The sequence below is a fragment of the Cololabis saira genome, chromosome 13 (genome assembly GCF_033807715.1).
Source record: "Cololabis saira isolate AMF1-May2022 chromosome 13, fColSai1.1, whole genome shotgun sequence".
NCBI lineage: Eukaryota > Metazoa > Chordata > Actinopteri > Beloniformes > Belonidae > Cololabis > Cololabis saira.
The window spans coordinates 20,605,395-20,624,202 of record NC_084599.1 but is presented as its reverse complement, the minus strand read 5'-3'; the positions used below and the strand labels follow the sequence as shown (position 1 = coordinate 20,624,202).

The following is an 18,808-nucleotide window of genomic DNA, read 5'->3' as shown; positions in this document are numbered from 1 at the left end:
TTAGTTTTCATAGAAACATAAATTACAAACATTGATATTACATTTGATCCGTTATCTGGCATTGCAATTATTCTGGGAGCTTTGTTTTTTTTTTTTTCCACAGTCTGAAGACAGGTGTTGGGTTAATTGATCAAACTGGGTTGACCACAGCTATAAATGTGAGCGTGCATGGTTTCCAGTGATCATGGGCAAACATCATGTGTAAAGTGTGCCCCACTTCTTACTTACAGTCAGCTGGGACAGGCTCCATCTTGCCCGTAACCCTGAACACAATGAAGCATGGATAGGAAACAGATGAATGGATGGTTGCAAACTGAGTGAAACGACCCAGAAGTATCCAAGTGGCAGCCATTATTGGAGTTTATTGAATTCTCCAAAGGCTAAGGAAATGTGCTGCAGTGTTTTGTTTTGTTTTGTTTTTTTAAATCTCCTTTGGCATTTTCTTAAAACTGGATCCCGTATGAAAAGGAAAGGAAATATCACCCTACCACCATTAGTTGTGGTCGAAAGTTATTGATCTACTTTCATAGCATCATAATAATTGAGATTCATATAAACGCCAGTGAGAATGAGAATTAAACCACCAACCTTGGTAATGAAGCACTATTTTCATTTGAATGTCCACAATCAAACAGCTTGAGTGAAACCATAGAATTTGATGAACCATTGTAGTTTCACCACAGAAGAGTGGAAAGCAGTCAGGCTTTCTTGGTACCAATTAGTCTTTTTCTAATTCTTCATAAATATTTCATCAGAGCTTTCCTTGAGCTCATGATGTTTCCCAGTGCAGTCACGGAAAAAAGGGCTAAGAAAATGACATAGCACAAAAAATACATAGCCTACTGTATGTGTTGCAATAAGTGTTTGTTTTTTGTGCTGGGTCTTCTGAAACAAAAAAGCTCATTCCAGCGTTTAGTGTTAATGCATTCTAGTCATGCATTAATGCATGTGAACCTGAGGTGATTCAAAGTCACAAAAAGAGAAACAGGAATCTGTCTCTACATAAAACCTCAGGAAATAAAATATAGAATTATTGCGTTTCGGTGTTGTCTCTCCTGAGCTCCGGTACTGAAATCTAATAAAGCATCTTTAAAAACTTAGAGCCTTTGGGAAATTGTCTGCTTGCGCAGCCCAACAACCTAAAAGACAATTTTAGCAGGATTTAATGACTCTGTTGCTCCCTTCCTTCTTCTCAGACTCGCTGGTCAGCTCCTTCTGGGTCCCACTTCCTTGTTTGTAGGTAGTGTGTTTATGAGCGTGTTTGTGTCTGTCTGCCTCATCTTGAATCAGATGATTTGGCTTTTAGCCCGCTGAGTGCTGTCTGTTTTTCCAGCGCCGTCAGCTCCATTCCATTTGTATCGATTTAGGCTTGACGTCTCCTATTCCTCCCTCGACTGTGATGATGCCCCCTCGCTGTCCTTCCATCTCCTTTTGTTTCTCAAAACTCAATTAACTGCCATCCCGCCTTTGGTTTTCTTTTCAAGTCTATTTCCCCCCTTCTTTGTGTGTGTGTGTGTGTGTGTGTGTGTGTGTGTGTGTGTGTGTGTGTGTGTGTGTGTGTGTGTGTGTGTGTGTGTGTGTGTGTGTGTGTGTGTTATAGGCGTGATTGACTTCCTGGTGAGCCAGCATCCAGTTGCTCAGATCTTGCGCAATCATGTGATCTTCAAGATAGTCCCCATGCTGAATCCTGACGGCGTCTACCTGGGCAACTACAGGTATGCAATCAGCCATGTTTTGAATCTTAATTTGAATGCATCATTACTTTAAATACAACTAATTTATTGCTCTTTTAGATTTTTGTTTTGTTTGTTTTTTAAATACTCCTGTGTGGGATTGTTTCTTCTTAAATCCATCTTTTTGCAGCTTGATGAGTTCATATAGCTAACAGGACTGTCTTGTCTAGAGGATTTTATTTGGCTTTAAGGGTTTTCTTTCTGCTGGCTCTCATTCTTGTTCATTCTCTCATCCTTTCTGGCTTTAACACTGTCGCTGAAGCTCTGTGGGCATCCTCCTCTCCTCAGTTTTGCTCTCTTCTCTTTCCTTTGCTCATAATTGCCTTTTACTTAATAGGCTCAGTCCCAAGAATACTAATGCTCACTGAGATAAGCATCATCAGAGGGCCCCCACTGTGTTTGTCAATGCCATCTAGTGGTGATGCTTCTCTATTGCCTCCATCTGCAATCCATCTGCAGGGACTCTCAGTCTCTCCCCGACAGGGTAATATTCCCGACTTTAAAGGGCCACTGCATAAAGCCCAGTTCCATTAGTCGGCCTTCGTGAGTCGTGGTGAACAGCGACAGTCCTCACCTCAGCAGTGGCTCATTTATGTATGTCGTGACCATTTGGATATTTTCTATACAAACACACAGAAGGGACGCAGGTCCGATATCGCGCAGCTGTCTCCGCAGGCTGGAGGACAGACCAGACTGGAGCAAGCACAGCAGATAATCAATGGTTGACCTGGGTGGAGTATGCTGCTCATGGCTGGCTGCTCTCTTAGTTGAATCTCCAGTGTCGTTGCAGCAATAACGCCTGTGTCATTACCAGGGAATTCACTAAATGTCAGATATCCACAAAATCACAAACAGCGCAGATCAAGGTGCATCTTTGCATGTAAACCTCCTATTATGATAGTATCAATAAGCTGCTCCGCAGCAGTTTTCCTTCATGGCATCAACACGTATGAAATAGGAGCAAAGTGACCAGCCGACTGTCTCTGAAGGAAAAAATGAAAGAAAAATCCAGTTATCCAGAGGTTATCTTCTCTCCCATCTCCATCAAGAGTTAAGGACTTTATAAGTATCATTTTAAAGCTTTATTCCATTTAAAATAAAATGTAAAGGTGAAGTCATCTTAGAATTATTACCTTGGTTACTCTGTACTGTTAGTTTAAAATGCAGGGAGTATATTAGATTGAAAAATGTATCAAAACTCACTGGGTTAGCACAAGAAAAACTCCAGTGAATTTCATTGTTTTGTATTATTTTATAGTCAGGATGTCTTTATTCTTTACTTGCTCCCAAAACCTTTAATCATCACCAAGTCTTGTCTAGTCTGTCTTTCTACCATGTTGCATGCATCTGTGACTGAATTTAGTTTCAATTTTATTTTTTTTTGTGCTTAACGGATTTGTTAGAACTTTTTCGATACAAGTTGGTTTTTTTCTCCTTGACTACGACATGTTCAGGGGCATGGAGTAACTGGTGGGATGGGTTTGAGGTGAAAAAGGCATGGAGAAGATGATGAGCTTACTTAAAGGGGACCTATTATGAAAAACACGTTTTCTTGTGCTTTAACATATATAAAGTGGTCTCCCCTCAGCCTGACAACTCAGAGAAGGAGGAAAGCAACCAAATTCTGCAGTGTCTGTACAGATGAGCCGTCCAGTGTGATGTGGCTTCTACGAGCCGTTCAGATTCTGCTCCCGTCGTTACGTAATGACGGGAGCGATTTACATAGGTTGGCCTCCGATGCGTGAAACCACGCCCACAACTAACTCTGCCGGCCGGAGCTTCCGCCATTTTTTCGTATTGCGTAATTCAGGCAGCCAATCAGCACAGAGCCTCATTATCATAGCCCCGCCCACTCAGAATCCCACATAGATAATGAGGTTAGAGACTGAGATGCTGCAGAACTGGCTCAGAGGCTGAATTTCTAATTTATTTAGCAAAAAAAATCAAAAGCTTGTTTTTAAGACATTCGAGACCTGTTTAAAATAGGTATTAGATGCCATAATAGGTCCCCTTTAAGAGCGTCACTTCATGTATTTTTATTATTATTAATCTTTTTATTTAATTTATTTACATTCTTTGATGCTTTATGGGGCGGGAGGAAGGCTGGACATGTGAGGTTTAAAAGATAATTACACACTTACGTAGTTGGCATATTCTTTCTGTCAGCTTTCTTTCCACTTCCTGATATTTGCATTTAATCCTGATTAAATGCCTGTCTCCAAATTCATGTTTGGGATTGGTCATCTAGTGCCAGCAACTATACTTTCATAGCTGATAAGAACTGATAATAGTGCCATGACACACTTTAACTTGATCTCAAACTGCATTAAACTGTTGGCAGCAGGAGTATGCATGCACGAGATGCATGTAATTCATTCGTAAAGCTCCAGCCATGCTTCATGGTGTCAGTAGAGTCGAAGAATTTCATGTTTTTCCACTGAATCTGTGTTTGTGCTTGTGTGTGTGTCTCTCTCTCTCTCTCTCTCTCTCTCTCTCTCTCTCTCTCTCTCTCTCTCTCTCTCTCTCTCTCTCTCTCTCTCTCTCTCTCTCCTCTCTCCCCCCCTCTCTCTCTGTGTGCACAGGTGTTCTCTGATGGGCTTCGACCTGAATCGCCACTGGCAGGATCCCTCTCCACTGGAGCACCCCACACTTCACGCTGTTAAACAGCTCATAGTGCAGATGAACCGAGACCCGGTATAGGCGTGCTTTCACAAACGCACACACACTCACACACACACAAGCTCGCTTCTCTGTGCTCAACATGCCTCCACCGCAGAAATGTCTGCTGTTCGCAAGAACGCTTTTCTTTCTCCTTACTTGGATCAGCACATTTCTCCAATCAGTGTTTGGGGTGTGTGCACAGGGGGGGCACGGATAGACAAGTCAGCATCTCCAGAATGTCAGCTAGGCTCTCCTGGTCATTCAAAACATATTAGTGAAGCAAGTCTCTGCATCTTTTGGTCTTAAACGCTACTGTAACTTTTCTCTCTCCGGTTCTGCTCCTCCAGTCAGAGGAGTGCCACACAGGCGGGCCGGGGATTTTTTCCTTCTTTGTTCCTGATGTTAATTATAAGCAGAGCATCAGGTTGGTGGGATTACTGAAGGTCAGTGTGTGTCCTGGGAATATCCTGCCCTTTTGTACACTCCTCTAATCCTGATAAGAGAGGGAGCAGGCTGGGGGGAGATGCAGGGCCGGCCAGAGATGGGGTGAGGTGCAGAGCTGGCATCGGGCAGATTAACCTTTTCCCCTGATGCTGACACACTGATCGATAGACTCTGTCATGGCAGAGTGATCCACTCATGCCTGTCATTCACACACACGCGCACATATTCACACACATTCTCAGCCAAGACAGACAGCCTCACACCCAACTACAGCTACACGGTTCTAGCAACCCAGATGAACGGATGTGTCTAGTGTATTTCACACCTGAGAGCATGGGTATATTTCTTTGTAAATAAATAGCAATAATCTCATTATTTCATGGAGCAATATCTGCAAACCTTGAAATTGAACCTCCTTCCTAAGATTTTGAACATTGAAAATTATTTAAAAAAAACTTTAATATATCATTTCTTTAAACTTTTGCTCTTTTCTTTATAGAATGAAATTAAATTTAACCTTTTCAAGCTTTTGAAAATCATTTAAATGGAACTAGTAGTGGAAAAGCTTCCAACCCGTTATGTTGCGATTGATGCACACGTTCACAGTCTTAATCAATGACAGACAACGGCAGCCTGCCACCACTGTGAGTGTAACTTCTCTCGCTGGGCAAACGCAGCCCCCAGTCAACACCAGGATTGTGCCATATGCTTCCCAAGTCCACTCCTGCTGGTCAGATGCCTTACGCTGCTGACAGCCACCCCACCAGCACTCGTGCTGCTGCAGGCCCTCTCCCCACTCACCATTGCCTTCAGTCTTGTGGAGTTAATTTGGAAGCTTGGGCAACCTCTCGCTCCGCTTCTGTTTCTTTCTCGCCACAACCAGTTAATCCCATCAGACACTGCTCGTGTCTGGGTTTCCCAGATGCTGCTTTCAGCGCCAACTCTGCAGCCAGGAGGCTGCTGCGCTGCCATCCTCCTCCCATTCATGCTGGTCTCCCACTGTGGTCATGGAGTCTAATGAGGCCTACCGGGGTTGAAGGAGTCTGCAGGACTCCATCCATGTGGTGGTTGTGGGCAATCTACCAGTTCTTAAATCGGTTTGGTTATTAGGGCCCGAGCACTGACAGTGCGAAGGCCCTATTGTATCTGTAGGAATTTTTCTTTCTTTCTTTCTTTCTTCTGACGAAATGAGGGCCTTTTTGCCCCCCCTAAACGTGCCCCAAAAGTCACCAAATTTTACACGCAAGCCAGGCCTGGCGAAAAAATTAGATATTTAATGGTTTGCATTAATGGGCGTGGTAAAATGGCGCAACAGCGCCCCCTAGAAAACTTTGTGGCTCAAGCCCCACAATACGGTTTGACGTACATGCACGAAAATCGTTACACACCTGTATCATGTCGCACCCTAAAGAAAAGTCTCTTGGCGCCATGGCCGAAACCGAACAGGAAGTCGGCCATTTTTAATTAATCATGTAATTTTGGTGCAATTTATGCCATTTCTTCGGCCGCTTCTTCGCCCGAACCGTAACGTGTGCGTCTCCATCCAGCGACGATGCGCATTACTTTTCTCAGTCAAAAGTATTACAGTGGCGACGCTAGATGCCAAAAAGCGCGCCCCCCCTTCATCTGATTAGTCCATATCTGATAGTTCCTACTTTCTGCCATAACTTTTGAATGGTTTGATATAGAGAGTCGTGGCTGGTGTCATCCGCTAAATGTCCAGGCCTGAAGAATCTACATGCAGGTCATATAAGCGCTTCCACAGCAGCACGCCTGAACGTGCACAAGGGTGCGAGGGCCCGTTCATCGCTGCTTCCAGTTTTAATTTGTTTTATAATTAGCTACATATATTAGCTTGAATGAAATATCACTTAGATATTTTCTTATAATTGAGGTTTCCTAAGTAATCTCAGACAGACCTCAAACAGATGACCTCTATCCTTCCATCTATGTTTTTATACACCCTCTTCATCTTGCTCAGGATGGAGGTGTACGTCTAATCTATCTGTCATCAAGGCAGGGTACACCCTGGAGGTCACCAGTCCATCACAGGACCACAGACAAGACAAACAACTGCACGCTGTCCTTACATCATCTCTGTCTAAATTTACGCACGTCTCCTCTACATGCCCCACATCCAGGTTTGCAGACAGATGCGCCGTGCGACAGATGTTAACTCAAATTCCTCACATGCAGGCCTACAGATGCAGAGCAGGACCAACACACGCACGCACGCACGCACGCACGCACGCACGCACGCACGCACGCACGCACGCACGCACGCACGCACACACGCACACACGCACGCACGCACGCACACACGCACACACGCACACACACACACACACACACACACACTGTTTACCTGTGTTTAAAGGGCAGGTCTAATGGAAAAAAGGGGAAGTGGATATGTAGTCAAATTAAATCTCAGCTTCTGTTTCTTCTTTTTCTTCTCAAGTCAACAGTTGTATCTTACAGTTAGAAGTACAATAGAATCATGCGAGTCCTGAATCATGTTAATCATGAATCATCAAGAGTGTCCAGTCATGATTGAGTGACTGCTTAATACAGATCTAATAATTATAGTACTTTCAGATGTTTTTATTTAGTCCTTCAATATTTGCTGCCATCTGAGTACCAAATTAAAAACTTTTCATGCACAACCCTAATATATTTGATGCTGATTGTATTAATTAATTAAGAGATACATTGCAAGGTTGCTGTGGAGCATGAGCAAAAATATAACCCCAAGGCTTTATCAAGCACCACAAAAGACACTTTTCACTTTTCTTTTTTTCTTGTTTGTGAAATAGTTTTCTTGTTCTGTTCAGGCGGTAACTTCAATGATTGGCTGCAAGTTCTGAGACAAGTGGCATTTAAATCAAAGCTTGTAGCGGAAGCAGTCAACACTGTATTATATTAATGGACCTGAATGAATCAGCTGTATTGGACTCATACCTGTATAGAAATTCAACACTGCTAAGAACTTTTACGCTCACTACTGTGAATGCACTTGCTGACCTAAACAAGGACCAACGTTATAATCCGCGACATGAATCCTGCTGGAAGGCTCGCTTTCAATCCCATTAGTAATCTGTGACTATAGAGATGTTTCACCCTTGCAAACTCTTGTGTAGTTCAGGGAGATTTGGAAGTGACGATTGCAAATAGCAGTGGAAATCAGATGAAAATCTAAAGGAGGAGGGAAACAGTCATTCATTCATTTCAGCTTGATAGGAAATTAAGTCAAAACCAAGAAGCAGTGTGAGAAAACCTAAGTCCAACCTTACTGTTTCATGAGGAGGTTTATTCAGCAGCCAGGTGGTTCTAAGTAAATACACTTGATTAACTGATCAAAAGCAATTCTGATCACCTTTATAAAAGTAAAGTTTTTGCAGTTTGTGAAACAACTTCCACCGAACCCTCCACATAATCCAAGCTTGACTCTGTTTGAACTTTTATAACATTTCATGCGTATCTGATCAATACAACAAGTTTGGCGTATCCAAACACATCCTCGTACCTAGTTGAGACCATTGCTTGTTTTTTTAATTACACATTTGACAATGTGGGAAGTCAGATTCATGTTGGATGATTACTCTTTTTTCTCCATTGATTTTATTTCTTTTTGTTTGGTAAGGTTTACGCATCTTAAATCTTGACCTAAACCGAGCAAAATATTATGATTTCTATTTCTTTTTGGGATCAGGCCAAGTAAGAGACAGATTAATGAGATAGAAACATGACAGTGATGGGTGGTTATAGTCTGATGTTACACTTTATTATCAAGCAGGTCCCAGCTGTAAAATGGCTTGTTTGTTTTTGTTTTTTTGTTTAATTTAGACCAGATTTATTATTGGGATATCTGTCACTGCAACAGTCATGAAACTAGTAACATATAAGGAAACCCATCCCTGCTCATGTTCAGGTTTAAGTTCCTCTGCTTTTAAAAGCTACATGTGTGGAAATTGTGCATTTTAAGTCAAGCGCTGTTTTGTTTTTTTCTAACTCAAACCAAGTAGTTTTTGTAACCTAAACAGAGCCATTTTTGTGTATACCAGTTGTGTGAGTGTCAAATCCAGCTATAGAAAATGAAAGATCTCCACTTATTCTCACTCCTGCCTCTCTTTTTTAACTTTATCGCCTTTAAGACAGCATTTGGTCATAGTGGCAGTTATTGAAGCAGTTGACGTGTTTTATTACTGACACGAGCTGTCACATCCTAAAAAAATAACCTTGTCTGGTAATAACTGAAGAGCAGTAAAGTTCAAAAACACCTGAAGCATTTGATTACTGATTTGAACATCGATTTCTGTGGCAACAGTAAAGCTATTAAATAAAATGTAAAATATTGGTCTGAAAAGGTTCAGCCATCATGTGAAGGACAATTAATTATTTCCTCATGAGCGGGCTGTAAAGTTTCCCTCCATCCATCTGAAGGCAAACTTACTTAAATTGTTTCATAAAATTCCATCATTTACCATCTGTAGCTGAATGTTGGTCAGCAGGGAAAATGGCTGAAAGAGTCAGTGATGCAAGGAGCTATAATCTGTTCCCAAGCCACCCTGTTGTTTGTTTTGAAAAGAGAGAAAAGGAGAGGCAGAAAAAAAGGAAAAGAGTCTGAAGAAACAAATGGACCTATCTTCTTCCTAAAGCGATGCTTTTCCAGCTCATTTATCAACAGCAGAAGAAGAATTCTTTTTGATTGGCTGATTACCAGAGGCATTCATCACTCGCAAATGTATCCCCACCGGTCTGACACTGCCATTTTGGATAATTTGTTAAGGATGACAAAGAGGTCATTGTTGCCTTGGCTTATTTTTGACCTTTTTAATATTAGAAAATTAATTTTCTATCCAAAACAAATGTATTAGGTGCTGTCATAGCACCTAGATGGATTCTGCACCCTGAAATCCTTCCTAATGTCCTCCCTCTCTGACTCCTATTGTGCTGTTCTACAGTCTCTCTCTTTGTTGCCGTCTTCCTCAGTCATCGGTCACATTTGCCTTGTGAGAAGCTGGCAGCCTCTGTGTGTGTGTGTGTTATGTTTTTGTGAGTATTTGAGCCTCTATCTCTCCGTCTCCCTGTCTTCTTTCTCCTCACTCTATGTGTGTTAAAATGTCCTCTGGTGCCATTCAACCATTTCTGATCCATTTCAGAGATTTACGGCCAATTTTACCCCATCATCCCTGCGTCGTCTGAATCCCTCTATCATCTCTCGCTTTATTCTTCCTCTGTTGGAAGCTGAATTGTCTGCTTTTTAGAGGAAAATCTCTCTTACACCGGCAATCTTTATGCTTTATTTCCTCAACTTAGTTCAAAGGCTTTTAACTTATCTTATTTTATTACATAATATTTCAAATTATTTTCCTCTTGCTCTTTTTTTTCCCCCCTCAACAGATCTTCATTTCTCTATCGTTCACCTTCCTTCTCTACTCCCTCTTATGTTTTCCTGGCAAGCTCTTGGAAGCAGATGTGGCAGCTTATGCGTCACTAACAGACCCGAAGTGGAGGGCTGCCTGTGCCCGTTCAGCCTGATTACAAGTCACCTCTGTGTTCATAAACATACAAATAACCACCATCAATTTGACAGCACTGTACAAACGGAGAGGGTGCGTAAGTGGGAGAGAGGGGGAAATCAAAGAGATGGAGACGGATGAAGGCAGAGTTTTGTGTCATTTACTCTCATCCATGAAGCAGGTCGTGCCATCTGCCATGTTCTGTCACTGCAACATCATTAGAGGGTCATTGACCATGTGCACCTGTGACCTGCACGGCACGGAGAGCTAATGAAATATTTGTTAGCATTTTACAAAGTGCAACTGTTATTACGGAGGATCCCTTTCCCTTGGGAATCCTAACGCAGCAGACATGTTTGATGCTCACTTCATTCTAAAACCCCAATCCAAAAGACAGGTTTAGATCATAAATGCAAATTTAAAAAAGGTGCGACAGTAAAGCTTTTACCATTGACTCTCACGACCTTTAAAAGGCATCCAGGCATTGAGAATACGGAGCCGTGAAGCGTTTCAGTTCATATTATGTCTCATTGTCCCCTGCAAACGCGTCCGTCTTAAGGTGTGCAACATTACGGGGTCATTCTTATCACATTTTTGTTTCACATTCTTCACACATTCACTGTTGCTGACATGTCACAACCCTCCTCTTCCTCAGCGATGCATTTTTAAAGTGTGAAAAGAGGAGGGTTTTGCATTGTTTTACTGACATCGCCGGCAGAGATGTGGTCTTCATGGATATTTATGTTGCTCTGAAATCTTTGTGTCACTGATATTATAGAAACTTAGTGGTTTGGAAGAAAAACAAGGTAGTGGAAAGTTAAGAAAATAATAAATTCATAGCTAGGCATACGCAGGAAACAACAACAATGGCTAGGAGTCCTCAGTAAAACATTTAACAGGAAATGACCCAAGGGGGGGGAAGTATCCTTAAAAATATCAATAAGCGTTCTTTATTAACACCTAAAAGGACAACAGAACAGGTCACCAGTTCTCTGAGGGCAGACGGCAGTTAAGAGCTGTCAGAGTGAGGAGGCAGAGAAGCTCATTTTAATCCGGCAAGGAAGCAGTCAAACGTAGGATCTTAAGTACGGCTCAGGAAATGAGGATCGGGTGTAGAAGGAGCGCTGGAATACCAGGCTGAGGCATGGAAAGGTGAATATGATGAAGGTGAAGAGAAGGGGGACAACTGGGAAGCCTATGAACTTAAATTATGTTACAAATGCTGGTGTCAGAGAGGTGTTAATGACATTTGTCAGTAGCACTGATACAGCCACAGGCTGTACCATCGTAACACCTGGCTTTTGGACTTGTTGCAGATAAAAGCCTGGATGGTTCTACATGTGGCGCCGTCTGAGAGATCACAGATGTCCAGCTTAGGTTTGCCCTTTACGCACTTTAAATCTCTGGACTCTTTATGTCTGATGATGTTATAAACGGTCGAAGGAAAACTAAATCCATCCCAAACATTTATGACAAACATTGTTTTTAAAATATCAGTGTTTTTTCACATGTGTTGACAAGGCACAAATCTATATTCACAGTCACTTCAGGTCTTTAAATGCACATATATGGAAAATAAAATAAAGTTGGCATACACACACTAACAAAGTTCATATTGTACCCAATTTCCTTTTTTTCCCCGTACCGTATCAACTTTTTCTCATTTGGGGTTGTCCAGCTCATCCAGAAGCGCTGTTACCTGCCAGTTTGACATCTTAAATGCAATAATACACTAAAAGCTTAGCAGATGTACGAAAGCACAGCAGGCCTGCAAGGCGTTGGACTTATGTCCATCTTGAAACATTGTGTGTATGCGTGGTGGAGAGCAATATTTTACAAATCACATTAGCACTTCATACTACATTAATTTGGTGATCGTTCCAAGAAGCTGTGGCAGAGTTGCATTGTGAGGCAGCTGCTTTCTCCCATGAGGACGTGACCTGTAAGAGTAGCTGAAGAAGTTAATCTAACCAAGGTTCAAGCTCTGTGGTTGTGTTTAGAGGACTAGAGTCCTGAGCGATCAGAGACCTGTACTGGCGGTTATGAGCGTCCAATGTGTCTCCCAACACTTATCAGTGGGGTTACGGTTCTCAGGAGGTGAGCACAGACGTGTCAGTAATCACTGTTATACTGTTATATACTCATTGAAAAAGGTGGATGAACCAGACTCTTCTGTGTGGAAAGGGAACTTTGGTAAAGGTTCATTGATACCAGTGATTGAAGATCACTCTTGATAGAGAGAACATCACTTGTCATGTATTCGTTGTGTTTTCGAACAGCCCTGCAGTCATGTCACGTTAGTATTCAAGTTTGCAGGTTAATAAAAGTACTGCAACAAACGTGTTAACAAAGACTGTTGTGTTCATCAATTACATTGATTGGTCCTTATCATGTAAGGGAACAAAAGAATGGCCATGGACACCAGATTATAGGAGCTGCAGCCGATGTTTATTGATCATAAGCAACACATGAAATGTTTGTTTTGGGTTTGTTTTTTTAAATAACACAATCAAACCCGAGGCTCCTGTTTTTCTATACGACTGCTGTTATTTTTCAAATGCTATAAAGAGCAATGCATAACGCATATTACCATTTTTTTTCAATCAACTTGTAGGCAAACATACAATTCTCTCTCCTTTTCTTGAGCTTTTTGTTCTTCCTCTTCAGACACATTTCCATTTTGTAAATTACTGATTTATTTAAATATCACAGTTTGCCACTGAGAAGCTTTACAACTGAGCTTAGATGATTTTAGATAAGTATTGTATATGATGAGTAGGGTTAGAGGCAGGAATCAATTTACAACTCAAAAATGCACAAATGAGGGGAAAGTGTAGAATTAAAACAGCGTGGTATTTTAAGGGATGAGGGGATTATTGTCAAGGGGGAAAATAAATCCTGTGTATTTCCAGTCATCGTGAATACATTTTTAGGGGGTTAATCAACATTAAAATGATTAAAATGGAGAAGAAAAAAGACATAGACACACAAAACAGGTTTTATTCGATTCAAAAACAGTGCAAATTAGCTGGAGCTTGTTCCACCGCACTGTGAACCTCATGTTCAATCAATGAATTATCCAGAGAAGCCTGATTTGTTTACCTCTGGCTCTAGGATCAGCTATTGTTAAGATTACTTGAAGCAAGTCCAGTTTGAAGCTTTTACGTGTTTGATATGGAATAGCAAAACACACAACTGGTGTGGCAACACTGAAAAGAAACTACACAGGCAAGGAAGTACAAATGGTTGCAAACTCAATTCATAGCTGACTTTGATTTTATATGTGGACAAATTGATTAAGCCCCTCCCTCACTTTGCATTTTTGTAAAGTTTTATATTGTATACTATGTGGCACAACTGGGACGGGCTCCAGCAGATCCCTGTGACCCTGAATTGGAATAAGGAGGTATGGGTAATGGCTGGATGGATATTATATTTTTCATGGGTTTTTCCGGCAACTTTTTCTTCTCCACTAGCAGCAGTCTCCTTTTTTACTCAGAAGATATGCGGCTGATGCCAACAGCTTTATTCAGGAGCTTCTAATCCTGCTTCAATCAGCTCCTTTTCCTTTCTGTGTAAAGATAAGCCCATCATTTACGGTTCCCACTGCACACCCACACTCCCTCTAATTAATATGCAGCAGATAAGTAGTTGTCTGACAAAACTCATTTGTTTGACCTTCTAGGTTTTACATTAAAGGGTTTGCCGTTGCTGCAAGTTCAGCAGAAGTTGAGAGTTCACAGGACTTTCTGTTGCAAGACTGGACTTTTGTTTCTCTCTGAAAGCTTTAATTTAGACACTTGCAACCTCTCAGTTTCTCTCTCTCTCTCTCCTTCTTTCAAATTGTCTTCTGACTTTCATTCAGAAGTCTGTGTCTCTTAATTGTCCCTAATTGCTTAATTACAATTTCAAATGAACAATTCTGGAGGTCAGAGCGGGTTGTTAATTGAAGCATCAATCACAGCGTTGGGGCCTTCATAACCGTCTCTGTTTGATTGACAGGGCATTAACTGAGCAATGTAGTAAGCCTGGACATGACATTGTCGGGGCTCCATGGCTGTTACAGCCGATCCTCTAATGTCTTTCAAGAAGACCTTCATAATTTCATGTTCAAGCCCTCAGGTTTGGGATCAGTGGGACTTATTTCATACAATGTTCAGGTAAAGGCAGAGTAATGCAGAAGTGTGTTCTGTCGCAATACGAAGAAAAGCGTTATTAGTTACCGAGCCAAATATGAATGCGTAAAACAATCAGTGACATCCTAGAATTAAGTTTTAAAGATAGAATAATTCAGCGTTCACTGCTTGAACACACTGGAAGCATATTGGCTGAGGTTTATACCAGGTGAAAATGAAGCATATGATCCTCAACTTTGGTTCTCTCACTAGGTATGTTGTCCTCTAACCTCTGTGGCGCAGCATTGACTCTTCACAACATTAATCAGTGTTACCCACACAGTGTGCTCCTCCTGTAGGTACGCGTGCATTCAATCCCATAACATCCACGGCATGAGAACGTTCTCTTGGCCCTTTAATCCACCGAGAAAAATCTGAATCTCTGAGCTTGTCTGTAACCTCTCCAACAACGTTATTTTTATGATGAAGCCAGAACAGTTAGCTCATTAATTTCAGGTAAACAGCAAGGTGGCATGTTTGGATTGCCCCATGCAAGCCAAGTTAGTGCTTTAGAGCTGTATGTTGTTCGGTAATGGGTTTCTATGGGCAGATTAAAATCCTGCTAATTTCAGAGTTAATCAGTCCAACTCTGCAGTTAAGTTTGAGTTCATAGTTGTTATGGTGACAGGTGGGACACACAGTTGTCTCACCACCAATCCATCACAGGGCAAATGTTGTGGATGCAAATAATGAATTAATTAATTCAGGCTCCTGGATCTTGGTTTTCTCTTTCCTGGTGGATTTGCAATCTTGTAAAGATGATGCATAATGTTTCTGAATCTGAAGGATTCAATCACTGTACCTGGTGTAGTTTTGGTCTGAAATGACCTTGAGGGTTAGGCTTGCTAGGCCCTTGTTATAGTATAGTTTGAAGCAAGGCAAGTTTATTTGTATAGCACATTTCAGCAACAAGGCAATTCAAGGTGATTTATATAATAAAAACATGAAAGGTAAAGAGAAGAAAAAAAAGGATCATGAGTTACAGTGCAAAGGCATAATAAAGAAAAGTTAGACAGTGTAGTGCTGAAATGAACATTGTTTAATTTTGAATTCAGAATAGTTAAGCCATAGATAATTCAGTTAAAGGGCCTGAACCAAAGACCTGAGAGGTCTGGATGGTTGATATGGCAACAAGTCGATCAGATCTCAAGATTTGGGTCGATTGCTGTTTGTGTTTTGGTCGGCTCCGTGTCGGTTTTGTGTTTTGTTTGTGGTTTTTTGTTGCAGATTTCCAGTGCTTGACGTGTGTCTCCGTGTGTTCCTGTTTCCTGGATTGGCAGTGGATGTCGTCACCCACCCCCCCCCCCCCCCCCCCCAAAAAAAAAACCATTCAGGGATTTATAAACTAATAGAAGTATTTTAAAGTCTATTCTCTGAGGGACAGGGAGCCAGTGGGAAGATCTTAGAACTGGATTGAAGTTTTTCGAGTGAAAATTCGAAAAACCATGAGCAACTATAAAAAAAAATAAACACAAGTCTTTCTTTTTCTGTTTGGTCTTAAAGTCTTGAGATTGATATTTTTATTTTTTACAGACTTATTTTTTACTTATTTTTTACATTTTAGTTGATTAGTTTAGTCAATCTGGATGAAGGTCTGTTACTGCCCTGTTGATGAACTCTTCCCAGCAAAGAGCCCCGATCAGCCCCATCAAGCACTGCCCACAATCAGCCGCTTAAAAAACAGTCACAGGTGACAGGTGAATGCACTTTGGTGCACTCTACAAGCTTTAGGTGAGGCAGTGTATTTAGTCCTATGTGGTCTTGACATTCTGCATTACAAAGGGAAATGTAAGATACAGAGTTGTCTTGAATTTACAAACAGGGGGATTTCGGACGTGACACCCTGTTAACGTCCCAGGCTGCATCCCAGTCTGCCACTTTGGATCACATGCTTGTCCACCTTCCTCCAGTCCAGCTTCTTCTATCTCCTCCTCCTCCTGCTTTCTTCCTCCCACCTTTTCACCTCCACCAGATGGGAAGACCCAGGTATTTACGAGGCTTATTGTGACTCAGTCCCCCAACTTCCTCGGTATAAAAAGCCTGAATCCCACCACCTGTGTCTTTTTCTACTCACCCCTCATCTCCCGCCCTCTTCTTTTTTGTTACCTCTCTCCGCTTTATTTTCAGTCTTTAATTAACTCCTCTTTCCTTTGTCTTGCTGTGTATTTCTCCCTCTGTCTACTCCACATCACTGACACTCCTCACTTGGCTGCATTTAGCTTTTTTTTCTTATCTTGTTCTTTTTTTTTTCTTTTGTTATTCTGCTGCTTCTCCCCTGTTGCCACCTCCCACCTCTCTCCTTACCCAACACCGCCTTCTCTTGCTGCTGTTCCTCTCTTCTGGGGCTCCATCCATCAGGTTGTCGGGGGCTGCTAGCGGCCGACTCCCAGCCACCATATTTCACCGCCAGCCAGCCGAGCAGCTGACAGCACAGCCACTGCCAGGAAATTGCTTTGGCTGTGAGCGGAATTTCAAACACAGCCACACTGCATCGCCCGGGCCGCCCAAGCATCGCTCCCCTCTCTCTGTTTCTTTTCTGCCAGTCTCTCCACACGCATCTCTATGTTTCTCTCCATGTCTCTCTGTCTTTCACTCATATTCATCCTTTGTTGAATCTGCCTCTGTATAAATATTTCCCTTCCTTTATCTGATTGTGTTGCCCCTCTTACTGTTTTCTGTTAGTTCTCGCTTGCCTCCTTTATCTCATCACACATATTACCAAAAACATATGCATCGATTTATCTTTCTCTTTTGTCCGTCTTTGGTGTTCCCTCCCTTCTTCTTTATCTCTTCCTCTCCTTTTCTGTCCTATCATTCCTCCCTTCCTCCCCTCCTCTATGACCCACAGGGAACAAGGTGTGGTGCTGAATTTTTAATGAGCACAGAGGGAAGGAGATAAAAAAAAGGAGAAGAGGAAGAAGAGCAGAAGGATAAAACCAATAAAACCAAGATAGGGGGAACAAAGTGATAAGATAGTAGAGAGGAGAGTTGCTGGTGGGTGTCGCACTATCGTTAAGGGTCAGAAAGTGTGTGTGTATGTGTGTGTTTGTGTGTGTGCACGCGCACGCGTGTGTGTGTGTGTAGTTGTGTGGGGGCTATTATGCCTACCCTAGTCACAAACGCTTTAAGACTCCTGGAGTGAGTGTGTTTTTGCCAAGTAAGGTTATCTTTGCACACCTTTGCATCCTTTTAGGTGATCTTTATGATTAAAGGGTTAAAGGAGCTTGAGGCCGGATTGTGGCAAGATTTATGAAAAAAATCCATATACATTTTAAGTTTTCTAGTAATAATGTCAGATGAAGCGTTCCAAACCCAAAAGAATGAGCCCTCTAGTGTATCTCTCCTTTGCCTTGAACAGGCTGTGTGCTGCAAAATGTGCTGCAATTCGGTCCCGAATTTCCCACGCTGGGCTGCGGATGTGACGTCACAACACTGCATGCACGTTCTCCCCGTTCTCCCGTGCCGGCTTCACTGTTGGCTGCAGTACCCCCAACGGCCGTCGTGGTGAAGGGTGGCGCTATTGAGTCTCATTTCTTAAAAGGAGCCTCAAGCTCCTTGTATGATGTATAATTAAAATCTTTGAAAAAAAATTAAAAAAATGGACCAGGACAGCCACAATAAAATGGTAGGCAAGGTAAGGTAAAGCAAGTTTATTTGTTAAGCACAATTCAACAACAAGGCAATTCAAGGTGCTTTACATAATAAAAACATGTATTAGTTACAGTGTAGTACTGAAATGAACTTAATTTAATTTTAAATTCAGAATGGTTTAAATAATTCAGTCAAAGGCAGCTGTGAACAGATGAGTTCCTTGGTTTAAAGGAACTGAGGGTTTCAGCGTTCCTGCAGGTTTCTGGAAGTCTGTTCCAGATCTGTGGAGCATAGAAGCTGAATGCTGCTTCTCCATGTTTGGTTCTGATTCTGGGAACACAGAGGAGACCTGAACCAGCAGACCTGAGACGTTCGGATGGTTGATGTGGCAACAAGTCTGTAAAGTATTTTGGTCCCAAACCATCCAGTGATTTATAAACTAATAGAGATATTTTAATCATACAGAAGTATTTTAGTAGATAAAGGAATACTATCCTAATTTTCCTAAAGTGACTATAAACAACAAATAAAAGGTCCAATTCCCTAAGCAGGGGTCAGTCTGGAGTGGCAAGAAAGCTGAATATATTCTTTTCAAGCAGTTAATAAGAACATGGGTGCCGTTGCTGGCTTGTAAAGTGACAAAAAGCTTTGAGTGAGAAAGGGACCACTAACTGTTCAATATGTT

The 18,808-nt window shown here is 41.8% G+C and overlaps 1 protein-coding gene across 1 annotated transcript in view; it reads left to right on the top strand.

Moving 5' to 3' along the window:
- The window catches only part of agbl4 (AGBL carboxypeptidase 4), a 361,271-nt gene that overhangs the window by 323,485 nt on the left and 18,978 nt on the right, over positions 1–18,808 (top strand). Inside the window, exons 8-9 of the mRNA XM_061738212.1 lie at positions 1,601–1,715; positions 4,316–4,427. Coding sequence (XP_061594196.1) covers positions 1,601–1,715; positions 4,316–4,427 — 227 coding nt within the window. The remainder of the gene's footprint in view (positions 1–1,600; positions 1,716–4,315; positions 4,428–18,808) is intronic.